Source organism: Pieris brassicae, chromosome 6 (assembly GCF_905147105.1).
Source record: "Pieris brassicae chromosome 6, ilPieBrab1.1, whole genome shotgun sequence".
NCBI classification, from domain to species: Eukaryota; Metazoa; Arthropoda; class Insecta; order Lepidoptera; family Pieridae; genus Pieris; species Pieris brassicae.
In genome coordinates, this window is record NC_059670.1 from 10788636 (window position 1) to 10801077 (window position 12442).

Below are 12442 nucleotides of genomic sequence, written 5' to 3' on the forward strand. Positions count from 1 at the left end.
CATATTGTTTCATTTATTCTTAGATGAAGGCCTAGTTAAGGAAATTTCATACATTGGTTACGAGCCAAGTCTTATGCTTCATATGCTATGATACTTGCAATTTAGAATTTCGAGAATGCTAAATAATTGAAAACGTGAATATTTTGTTTGAAAAAATATATGGATTACTTGGGAATCGAATAAACAAATAACTGGGAATCACTAGCCCTGATTAATTAAATAAATAAATAATACGTCTCCTATGTATTTCACACCAATATATATGTCTATGGATATGAGATGTCTTATGTATATTTTTATTTTAGCTTTCTAGTTATAATACTGGACAACCAGAATTGCGTTACTAATTAGGTAGAAACACGAAGAAATTGAAAAAAAATCGTCTTAGCTAAAATCACATTTGGTTAAAGCAAAAATATAGTAATGAAAATTCGTGTAAAATGTTAAGCGCTATGTAATATTACTAGGGTAATATCAGCATCACGAATAAGGAGCGGATGAGATACAACGAGAAAATTGTATTTCCATTTTTACAATTTCAATTTAGTATTAATTCGACTAAGGCCCGAGCGCTCCACATGTAAAATATGGATCGGCTAAGTGAAATTAAAATGCTCTATAAATTGTGATTTTTGCAAGTCCTAAAGTGGGGAACGCTTTTTATTATTTATCGCCCGCGGCCAACGACTTACTGAATCGCCGGTATTATTCAATTTGCTTGTTTAAAATTACCGAGATACAAGATTTTAAGAAGCCGTTTGCATAATCAGACGATAAGCGCGATAAGTTGCCAGGTAATACAAATATAAAGCCGTGATATGAAGGAAAATTTTTGTGATTGGTGTTGACGGCTTTTCAGAAGAAATGGTTGTAAAACTTCACTAAGCTTTTCAAGATTATAATAACTTCTATCGATATGTCCCGGATAGTTTAAAAACGAAAATAGATTAGTATTTCTATATCAAATATTAAACTTATTATTTTCAACTTCTTGATCCGACAGGAACCTTTACCTTTTAAATATACCTTTTGAGTTAATAAACTTAGTGAATATAAGCGCTAGTGCGGTATCTCGGATACACGAACATAGTGTCAAAACATTATAGAACACTATTCAGTAGTATTGTAGTAAATTAGGTCAACATAATATTACGTTTGTAATTCATGTAAAGAGAAGAGAGTGTGACTTTTTGTTAACATTATTGTAGAAAAATATTAAATTCAATAGCAAAACTTTTGATAGACCAGATTTCCTACCCAGTTTTATTTTAATTAAACTATTAAACTTTTACGGTAAAAAAACTCATTGACAGTTGGTGTAAAATTTTACCGTAGGATTTGGGCTAACTAGGACGCGATCAACCAATACCATAATATAAGCGAAAGCGATTTTAAGAACAATAGACGAGCGGATAGGCAGCTAGCACTGATAATCGTTATTTGTATTAGCTCTTAAGTAACAAATATTAAAAAGGATTACGTTAATGAATACTAATTGATATATAGTAATTATTTTTAATAATAATAACACTATATTTAAAGTTGCACAAAACAGGACAACATAATAATAAAAGAAACAGGATTTAAAAGCAAGAAAGCGGTCTTCTAAAAGCAATTGATTCCAGACACAGATAGGTGCTCAAAAGCGAATAGTAATAAGTTTAATATTTTAGTTATCTAAAACGATATATAACTAATAAAATTTGTGTACATTTGCAAATGTGTTTAAGAAATATTAACTCTGTTAGTAAGCTAAAAGGAAGTTAAAAGTAGGCGTTCCTTACGTTATTAAGATTACACTTTGAAATATAATTCTATAAAATAATCTTCGATTTGGTAGGCCAAAGATGTAAAATGTTATGTCTCAAAATCCCAATAGATTTCTTCGTCAAACTAAGTGTCGTTTCGGAATATTATGATTAGAACTTATATTTTCGCTCTCACAACCGCTCTCTTCTATCATTGTGTGTATCACGTTAGGGTTAGACTACTCTCTATTTCATTTCCAGCAGTACAAAGAGAGATCTGCATAGACCGGAATGACTGAATATTTATGAGAACCAAATACGTTTGAAATCACTGAGGAAAGCTAGTTTATTTTAAATTGTAATTTTAAAGCAACCTCAGTGGTCAGGCTGACCTTTGGTGATTATAATATTTTTAGTTTGTACTGAAGTAAAATTATTCTCATGGAAATTTTAAACAGAAAAATTGGTAAGAGCTTTTTGCTTCGCTCTTTGATGGAAGCTTTTATATTTATAACAGTAATTTGAAAATTAATGTTGTTAATGTATTGTGACCTTGTAATCCGGATGTCCTGATTGTGATTGTTATCGAATAGGTGTTTATGCAATTATATTTTATTATATATAAAGTATAAAAATAAAGATTATTTAATAATATTCTTGCATAATTATTAACCGTATTTCTATAGGTAGGTCCGAATATCTAAATACTGAGATTACGGTCATTTTCGAAAGATTATCTCCTGGGAATGAAATGGATGTTCAAGATTACATAAAAAACACACTCACACACGCTCACACATTGCACACACACTTCAATGAATAAGTTATTCGTAAATTTTTTGAGTTTAGTACATAATGTTCTTCGTGTATATGTGGTTTGGCTATATTATTGATTTAAAAACGCAAGAAAAAGTATACTAATGGCCGGCAACGCAGCCACTATAATGTGTGGCCATGGGCCCTTTTTGGGCGTCCCGTACGTTCGTTTGCAGTAGAAAAAATAATAATAATAAAAACTTTATTAATGAGAAATAGGTTGTGACAATTTTTATCTATCGCTAGTGCTCACAGTAGGGAGTCCCTGCGTTACTGGGTAACTAAATAATAATAAGCGAGTGGTACATGTTTAAAAGATTTTTTTGAAAAAAGGATTTAGTGTTAAGTATAAAATATATGAAGTATGCGTGGATGTGTGAGTGTGTAAATGGGTGTACATGCGCATGTGAATACATGCAATTTGAAAGTATAACTGAGAGTTTTTTTTTATGTAAATACGTAGTAAGGCTTTCGTAGATTAGAATTCCAATAATATTATAGTATGCAGTGAATTATAGTAATCTGGCAAATAAATCAATTAAATTCGTATTTTATATCGAAGAGTACATTATATAAGTGTAACTCATCCCTGGAAAAATTCAAGTATAATTTTCGTCTGTTTTCGTTCTTTATTTAAATTTCCATACGTCATTTAAGAAACAAAAATAAAATTGTAATTCGAATGACGTATATTTAAATATGGAATATTAAAATTCAGTACACACTCGCTTAAATCGTCGCGTTAAAGTCGAGTAAGTGAACTGAGTAAATACAAACGTTATTAGGGCACGTGTACACTACAATTGTACGCTCCACGTAGCACCGTGTCTAGAGTACATCGCAATCAGTGAACACCCTGTCAACTTGAAACTTTCTCTACCTGCGCATCCTAATTTTATATAAACTTTCAAATTGTAAAATAAATATAACAATTAAGAGATTTTAGATTACTTCAAAAGTGTTCTACGAAAATAATCTAAAATTTCCCGTATTCCTTGAAATTGTAATACCTACCTCTTTACAAAAGATACACTCAAAATTTTATATAAGTAATTTTTTTCAAGGACCTCCTTTAGAGTATAGACGCCCCCCAACTGGCTGCATCTCTATCTTGAGCATTTTTCTCTCAATCTTCCCCACTTATTTAAGCTCGTTAGTCACCATGCAAAGGGGCGAGCTCTTTTTCATTTCCCTGGTCGCCCTTTAAATTTTGTTACCCTGTCTATCGGCCAGTGTTCATGAGAGCGACTTTCATGTAATAAACAACAATTATAAATCGGGTTTTTTTTTTCTTCTTGTTTATGGCTTTTATTTATGCCAACTGGGCACAAGGTACTTCTCCAGTGTCGTGTAGATGGAGAAGACACGAAGGACATTGATCGGTAAAAATAATAATTAAGTTAATTTTGAATATACACAAAAAAATTGTTGAAATTGGATTGTTAGTTTTGAGACAGCACAGACAACACAAATATGAGTAAAAGCATTATTAAATACTGTTTACTATTTATGAATAATTTATATATATATTTACATAAAAATCTACAATTTGGACTAAACACAAACATTAACAAACATTTAACACTTAAAGGACGTGGGACTTTAGGGGGAAGAATGTCATAAAGAGGATAAGTTAGTTTGGGACAATTAAATAGTATGTGAGATACAGTGCCTTCATCCAAGCCACACTCACAGATAGAGTGATCCCTTATCCGGTGCTTGGCTAGATGAACAGGGGTGCAAGCATGTTCAAGACGCAGACGCGAGATTGTGGATGTAATCCAGCGATTTGCATTTCGATAATAACAAAACCAGGGTTGTCTTGGTATGTTTGGTTGGATGGAAGCATAAAACTTACCCTTAACCGATTTGGAGTCATTCCAAAATGTCTTCCAGGTTCTGTCTGAATAATTCTATACCGAGGAACCCAACAGGCAGCACCAACACAGCCATCTGGAGACAGCTTTGATGCGTCAGTGTAAATAAGAAGATGATTTGACCAATTTTGATTAATATACCTTTGTAATTTGATGTTGGTATCTGGGGCTCCTTTGATCAGACCAAGGTCTGTAATGATGGGAGGGTAGTATATCAGGGCTTTATAAGGAGTAGAATATAGGGGATTTGTTGGAAAAGATATCATGGGGTTAGCGAGGCTGGTGTACTTTAGATAACTATCGAGCAGATAGGAAAAAGGAATTGCGGGTGCAAGGAGCATGTGATAGTCGGGTTAATCGATGCCAAAGAGGGTGGGATGATATCTATAACATCTTGCTAACAAAGCGGTCACATAAATACTGCCGGCGAATGTGTAGAGGAGGATCAACACACTCAACCTGCAAAGCATTAGTAGGGGAGGATTTCATTGCACCTAGAATGATTCTTAGGCACCTATACTGAATTTTGTTTAATTTTCCAGCAGCTGATTTGTTAAAGGGATCCAGAACAAACATACAGTAATCCATATGACTACGTACTAAGTTATTATACAATAACTTTAAAGAATAGGGGTGAGCACCCCACCAAACCTCCGCTACTGCTCTTAATACGTTAATACCTTTTTCACATTTTTTTATTATGTGTTCAGAGTGGGCAATTCCGTTCAGCCGATTGTCTAAATAAATACCTAAAAATTTTACTTTATCTGTCAGGTTGATTGCTTGATTTTCAAATGAAATGAGTAGAGTAGGAATGTATCTCTTCCTTGTAAACACCACTGCCTGAGATTTGCCAGCTGACAGGGACAAGCCGTGGTCAGACAACCACTGGCCTAGATAATACAAAGCAGAATTGATACGACAGGATACTTCCCCTATACTGCCTGAGCTGTGATAGAGGACAATATCATCAGCATATTGTAAGATGTTAAAAAAACTGGTGACAGACAATTCGAGGTCGTGGGTATAAATGCTATAGAGCAGAGGGCTGAGAACTGAGCCTTGAGGGAGACCTTTCCAGACTAGTCTGGGGGGAAGAGAGGTATCCTGACGCTTTATCAGAATTGATCTGCAAAATAGCAGATTACATATGAGATGAACCATCCTCAAAGGTACACTCAGCTTAAGCATTTTCTGCCTGAGCGCCGGAAGTAGGACACTGTCATATGCAGAAGCAATATCAAGAAACACACCCACAAGGTACTCTCCTTTTGTAAAGGCTAGGCGAATGTCTGTTGTCAGTATACTGACGCTGTCTGTGGTACTCAAACCCCTCCGAAACCCAAATTGGGAGGAGGGGAGAAAATTTCTACTTTCCATTAACCATTCCAGTCGGTTTTTAAGAAGGTGTTCTGTTACTTTAGCTAAAGTAGATGACAAAGCTATGGGTCGATATGAATTTGAATCTGAAGGGATTTTTCCAGGTTTGAGAATGGGAATGACTATTTGAGATGTCCAAGATGCCGGTATAATACCAGTTTCAAAACATTTGTTTATTATTTTAAGGTAGTAAAGTTTAGCTTTGTCATTTAGTCTAGCCAGGAAGGAATATGGAACGCCATCTTCCCCTGGAGTTGAATCTTTGAGACCATTAAGAGTGATTTGAAGCTCAGAGAAAGAAAAGGGAGCATCCATTTCATCGGAAGCTGGAGCTGGCATAGAACTCAGAAATGAGTCCACGTAGGGAACGAAAGGTGGAGCCAATTTGTCTGCAAAGTTCTTAATCGAGTCAGAAGGGTTATTTGAAGAAGCATCAACATGGTTCAGGGAACGACGGAATCTCCTCACATTTGACCACACAATAGTGGATGGAGAGCGAGGGCTCAGGGATTCACAAAATTGTATCCAACTAGATCTTTTCTTTTTCGATACTAACCTTTTAATTTTAGCATCAAGCCTCTGATAATTATTAAAGTTCTCCTGAGACATACAGGCTGAGTAAGATTTCTCTGCAGCCGTTCTCTTACCAAACAAATCGCTGCATTCATCATCCCACCAGGGAGAGGAAAGCAGCAGATTTTTAGGAGAGTGCTTTTTGGGGATCTGATAATCGGCCGAAGATCTGAGAGAAATTAAAAATAGGTCATAGCAAGACAAGACATTTTCTTCACGTTCCAAATCCGGCAGAGTGTCTACCATACAATCAACGGATTGGGCATACTCTTTCCATTTTGCTTTTTTGAGTTTATATTTCAAAAGGGGGTTGTGGTAAGAGAGGGGTAAGGATTTGTTGTTAAATGTAATAAGTATGGGAAAATGATCACTGCCATAGGTGGACTCAAGGGCGTTCCAAGTTAGTTGCGAGGCTAGGTTAGGGGAGCAGTGGGTGAGTTCCACTGCAGATTTGGGATTCTGATTAGGGTATACCCTGCGAGTTGGGGAGCCATCATTGAGGATACAGAGATTGACAACGTCGAGTAAGTCAATCAGCAGTGGAGCAAACCTATCACTAGCGTGGCACCCCCACATAGTGTGATGGGTATTAAAATCACCCATGGCTATGATAGGGCTGGGAAGGGATGATAAAATTGATTGTATCTCGGGAAGAACAGAAGGAGAAGGGTGAGGAATATACAAAGATACAAAAGAAATATCTAAGGTACGAACAGCAACAGCATTAATCTGTTCGCTATGGGTAGGAAGAGGAATTTGGGAGAAAGGGAGGGAATGCCGTACAAAGACAGCACTGCCCGCATACCCATCATTCCTGTCATCCCTCAGACAGGGAGAAACCAGGCACCCGAAATCGGTAACCAGGTCTCAGCCATGTCTCCGAGATGGCAACAATTGTGGGTTTATGGAGGTTTATGAGGGAGATCAATTCGTGTTTTCTTGAACGTAAGTAAGCTTTTACTATTCCATTGAATTAGGGCTATTGGGTCCGTTTTGTAATAATTTAAAGAGTTGGGATAGGTTTTTGGGAACGTTGGGCGGTAGGGGAATTTCGCTACATGGGACGACAATACTGAGAAGGAATTCAGAAATAAATTCTAACATTTTGCCCTGAGAGGGAAGGGTGTCAACATTATTGTTGAGAGCACAACCATTTGGGAGAGATGAGGAGCACTCACCAACAATAGTCTGGTGATCTATTATATCGTACCCCTTTGCTAGAGAAGCTTGGGGACGAGAGGAGCGATAAATTGTTTGGCGATAGGAAGTTTTGGTAGGAGTTTGGGCTTTTTGAGGAGATCTTAGAGAATAGACAGGAGGGGTAATCATTTCTTTTGTTATCTCAGCATATGAACGTCGGACAGGTGGAAACTGAATTGCTCCTTCAATGTATGAGATATTGTTCTGGGACATCACCATTTTTATGGATTGCTGTCGAGTAAATTCTGGACAGCCCTTGTCAGAAGCAAAATGTTTACCTGAGCAATGTAGACATGTGGATGTTTCTAAGGTGACTTCGCACGTATCACCTGTATGGGGCTGAGCACACCTGTAACATCTGGGCTTAGATCGGCAGACCGATTTGATATGACCAAAACGGCAGCAGTTCAGGCACTGTATGGTTGGAAGTTTGTAGGTTTCGACAGGGAGGGAAGTGTGGTAAGAGTAAATCTTAGAAGGGAGCATTTGTCCCCTGAAGGTAAGGACAACAGATTGGGTAGGCACCCAGGTGGTGACACCCTCAGTAACTGATTTTCGGTTCAGTCGCCTTGACTTTAATACCTCACCACATCCAGGAGGAAGCTCTAATGAATCAACGAGTTCGTCCATTGACCAGTCCACCGGTACACCTTTGACCAACCCCATTCTGGTTATGTTATAAGAAGGGATAATAGTTTTAAACTTACACATAGCGAGAATCGGGTTAACCAGAAAGTTGTTGGCAGCTTCAGCAGAAGAGAACTCAACGGTAATTTTATTACGGCCTACATTTTTTACACCACCGTGTATGACAGAACTAATTTTGTGCTTATGCATAAACTGACCGAATGTAATAGCACGTAACGAGGCTCCAGAAGATGGGTCCTCTACTTCCCGGGAAACTTGGACAATGAATAGACCTTTATCATCATTAGAGTACGATCAAGGGCCATCGGAAAAGGAGGGGTGGACATATAGGTGTTGAACAGACGGGTTCGCCTGAGTGGGATCCGTAATTGTTTTTTTAAAGGAAGGCATATTTCTCTCCTCTCCTTGTCGTTTGCGAGACGTAGAAAAGGTTCCCGGGTCGGGAGGTTCGGGGTCAGGATCCATTTTACTGGAACTGCAGCGACTATATAAGTTTAAATTTTATACTTTACCAGCACCAATAGGGTTAGTTTTGTGAAGATAGAACAATAACAACTATTTTAGCTTTGGAAAATCACAGAAACACCGGGAAAAAAAAAATCTCACTGACACGTGCGTCAACCATCAACCACGTCTAAATCGGGTTTTCTTCATCAGCTTCATTTATCATTTTATGACAGCTATGAAACGTCCTACTTATGACAGGTGTCATTTCAATAAAATCATTCATATAAGAATTTATTAATATATTTTGTTTTCTAAATTGTCTGCACAAAGACATCATTTAACATTACGATCTAGCCTAACTAGTCTAACTAAGTAGTCCTAACTAGTCTAAGTCTAACCTAATTTACTAAAAAAGATTTTTAACATAAGGGACCAATAACACTACTTAAAGTCTCTATTAAAGGGAAGACTATCTTTTGTTCTATTTTTTACTTACTTTTTAGCACTAAACTGACGTGCACTAACTCAAATGAATTAATATATTTAAATATAATTTATTGTTACAGGGGATTCGGGTTTATCACATTCGGCGACCCCGCTAGTGTAGACAAAGTTTTAGCACAAGGAACGCATGAATTAGATGGAAAGAAGGTGAGTGAATTTCTACGTAATTATAATTTTTTGCTATAGGAGGCAAACGGGCCGGAGGTTCACCTAATGTTGTGTGACACAGCCACCACAGAAGGCTTGCAAGTGCATTGGGTAATAATAATAATATAATAATGGGTAATAAATAATATAAGGGTATATTGCATGTATAAGTTGTTAAATTCAGATGTTTGTTATTGAATCATGATTGACGCCTTAACGGACCCGGATGAAATTTGACTGTAGTACTTAATAAACTTGGTTTGCTTTGTGGCTAAAAATAATTGCTATTTATATATCTAAAATTTATGGTTTCTACAAAAGGAAGAAATAGTTGTGCGACCCTTAATCTTGGAATTAGATATCGTTATCTCTTTCGTCATCATTTTTTTTATTCAATAGGCTGAGTTTCATCTTCGGACGTTGAGGCAGAATACGAAATTCCACTCGTATCACCTCGACGACCGCCATTCCACGACTGAGCGTTTTTCAAGGCGGCAATTTCTTCCGCGCACCACCGCTATGTGGTACCAACTGCCGTTTGGCAGTAAAGTATTTCCGAACCAATTCGACTTAGGGTCACTACGATACAGGATATCACTTAACATCAGGTGAGCCTACTGCCCGTTTGCCCCTGTTCTATAAAAAAAAGGCTAGTAGGTGACCAGCCTTCTGTGTCTCTTATTGATACTAACATATGCCGGTTTTTCCTAGCGATATTACGTATATCGACATAGAACGTACAGACAATTTCGAACCTAAAACCTCGAGTAGGAAGGTCGTCCGCTCATGTTACTAGGCCTGTCAACTTATTGAGTCTAAGGCATGCCGGTTTCTTTACGATATTTTCCTCCGTGTAAGACCTGGTGTCTACATAGAAAGTATATATAGATTTTCTATTGATGAACACGGGCTTCGAACCTACGGAGCTCAGAGGTGAAGGTCGCATACTCAAAGTACTGTACCAACACTTATTCCTCCCTGACGTACGTTACACAGTGTATACTTATTTAGTCTAATTAGATATTGACAAGTATATAAGACATACTATTTATTTGAATACTCCACTAAGTACATATAAATGAGTACTGAGAATCATTTTATACTCATGTTTTCATATTTTTCTGCGTTTACTTTTACAATTTTAATTCTCTTGGCTACTTAAAATTGCACGGTAAAATCGTGATGGGAAAAACAACAGTTGAAAATGTTTTTAGCTCCGACTCGTGAAAAATTTCGTGAACATATTATTTACTTATTAAAGTCACTTATGAAAAATCTGTTTTTAAATAAGAACAAAGCGTGTCTTATGTAGTATGGAAAGAACGTTAAATATATATTAAAGACATATAAGTATATAGACAGTTATTTTATTATTGAAATATAAAAAGTAATTAAATGTAAAACGACTTAGGGTGTAGCTTCAGTTAATCGTGATAGGATAAAGTTTCTAATAGTCGTCGTCTTTTGTTTTATATTCAAACTCTTCAGATCATTGCCATCATTATCTTATTGGTTTTGACGTGCGACTCTCGTCCCTAGTATCGTAGGTTCGATCCCCAGCTGTGCACCAATGGCCTTCTCCTTATATGCGCATTTAATACTCGTTCGTACGGTAAAGGAAACCATCGCGAGGAAACCAGATTTTTTTAGACCGAAAAAGTCGCTTACTTGCCTAATAGAAATAATCACGAAATAGATACAGAAATCTGAGGCCAAGACTTGAACGATTGCGTCGTACGTTTAACTATCTTGTTTCCAATAATATAACATTACATACAATAAGAAGAATGACAAATCTGCGATTTTTAAATATGCCTGGGACGTTTAAATTAATCAAGTACAATTTAAATTGCTGGATTTATTGCTGTGAAGCTTTATTTTTTAGTACATTGCCCATTAATCTTAGCTTCAAATGTACTGCATCAAATGAATCGGTCAACTGTTGCGAGTGTACAGTTAGCAATTTCAATAATCCGTAAAAGCTTCCATACATTTATGTAAACACTCATCTTTATATCGGTCCCGGGCCTTCCCGACAGATGGAGAAAATAAAACGATTACCACCGCTCGCCACGAAATAATCTAGATAAATTACAGAGCCCGGCGTTGTTTACTTTGATTAAATTGTAGTCGACTGGCGGAAGATTAGCTGAAGCCTCACAAATCGAGCGAGAAGAGAGCGTTTTCTCAATTTACATAAAATGAACGCGAAAATCGCGGCATTCATTCAGTATTTCTTATATTGGTATTGTGCTTTAAGACTTACTTGCTAAGAGATGATAGATATTCGCTACTGTGGTTTTTATAAACATGAATATTCCTTTCCAAGGTCATAATAATAAATCAGTGGCGCTACAACTTTTTTAGGTCTGGCCCTCAAATTTATGTTTCATCATCATTTTAATTTATAGGCAAGTATTTACTCAGCCTCCTGTGCCGACACACGCCGTCGACTTATTGGATCTAAGGCAAGCCGGTTTTCTGTTGATGATTTTTTCACCGTTCGTGCGAATGTTAAATGCCACATAGAAAATCCCCTGGTGCACAGCCAGTGATCGAACATGAACAATCTGAAGCCACATGACCAACACTTCTCTCAAACTACACTTGTAGTTATTCTTTTGTTTCCTATTTCATTATACTTGATTATTTAGCATTGGCCTTAGATATATATCATTATCATAGGATAGACAAATCTATGTCCACGCTTTTATTAACTAATTTCTTTATATAAATATGTTTACCATCAAATTCTAGCTCACTTTACCTTCAACTTTCATCATTAGAGCTTTCTGACTCCCAGAGTGTCCCAGTTTCCCTGGTATTTAGTAAAAATATATCGGTACTCAGCCAGAGTTTGAACACTCTTCAGTCTTGGGACTTAAACACTATAACATGTCTATCTGTACATGAAAGTAACCCCTTATACAAAATTTAGTCTCCAATAAATATTTATCATAACGGTTTTTGCTGTTCGTCCTTTAAGTGTGAAACTTCTGCCATTTATATTTTATTAAGAAATATCGAAACTTTATTTTTCCATCCAAGTTTGTTTCGAGGCGTATCGATTGGAAACGATTGAATCGTTACATAAGTAATTTC

At 36.6% G+C, this 12442-nt stretch overlaps 1 protein-coding gene across 4 annotated transcripts in view; it reads left to right on the top strand.

Annotated features, from left to right (window-relative positions):
- LOC123710778 (RNA-binding protein Musashi homolog Rbp6) overlaps window positions 1-12442 on the top strand; it is a 439295-nt gene that overhangs the window by 199308 nt on the left and 227545 nt on the right. For all 4 annotated transcript variants that reach the window (XM_045662968.1, XM_045662967.1, XM_045662965.1 and 1 more), the window contains exon 4: window positions 9256-9340. In XM_045662968.1, coding sequence (XP_045518924.1) covers window positions 9256-9340 — 85 coding nt within the window. The remainder of the gene's footprint in view (window positions 1-9255; window positions 9341-12442) is intronic.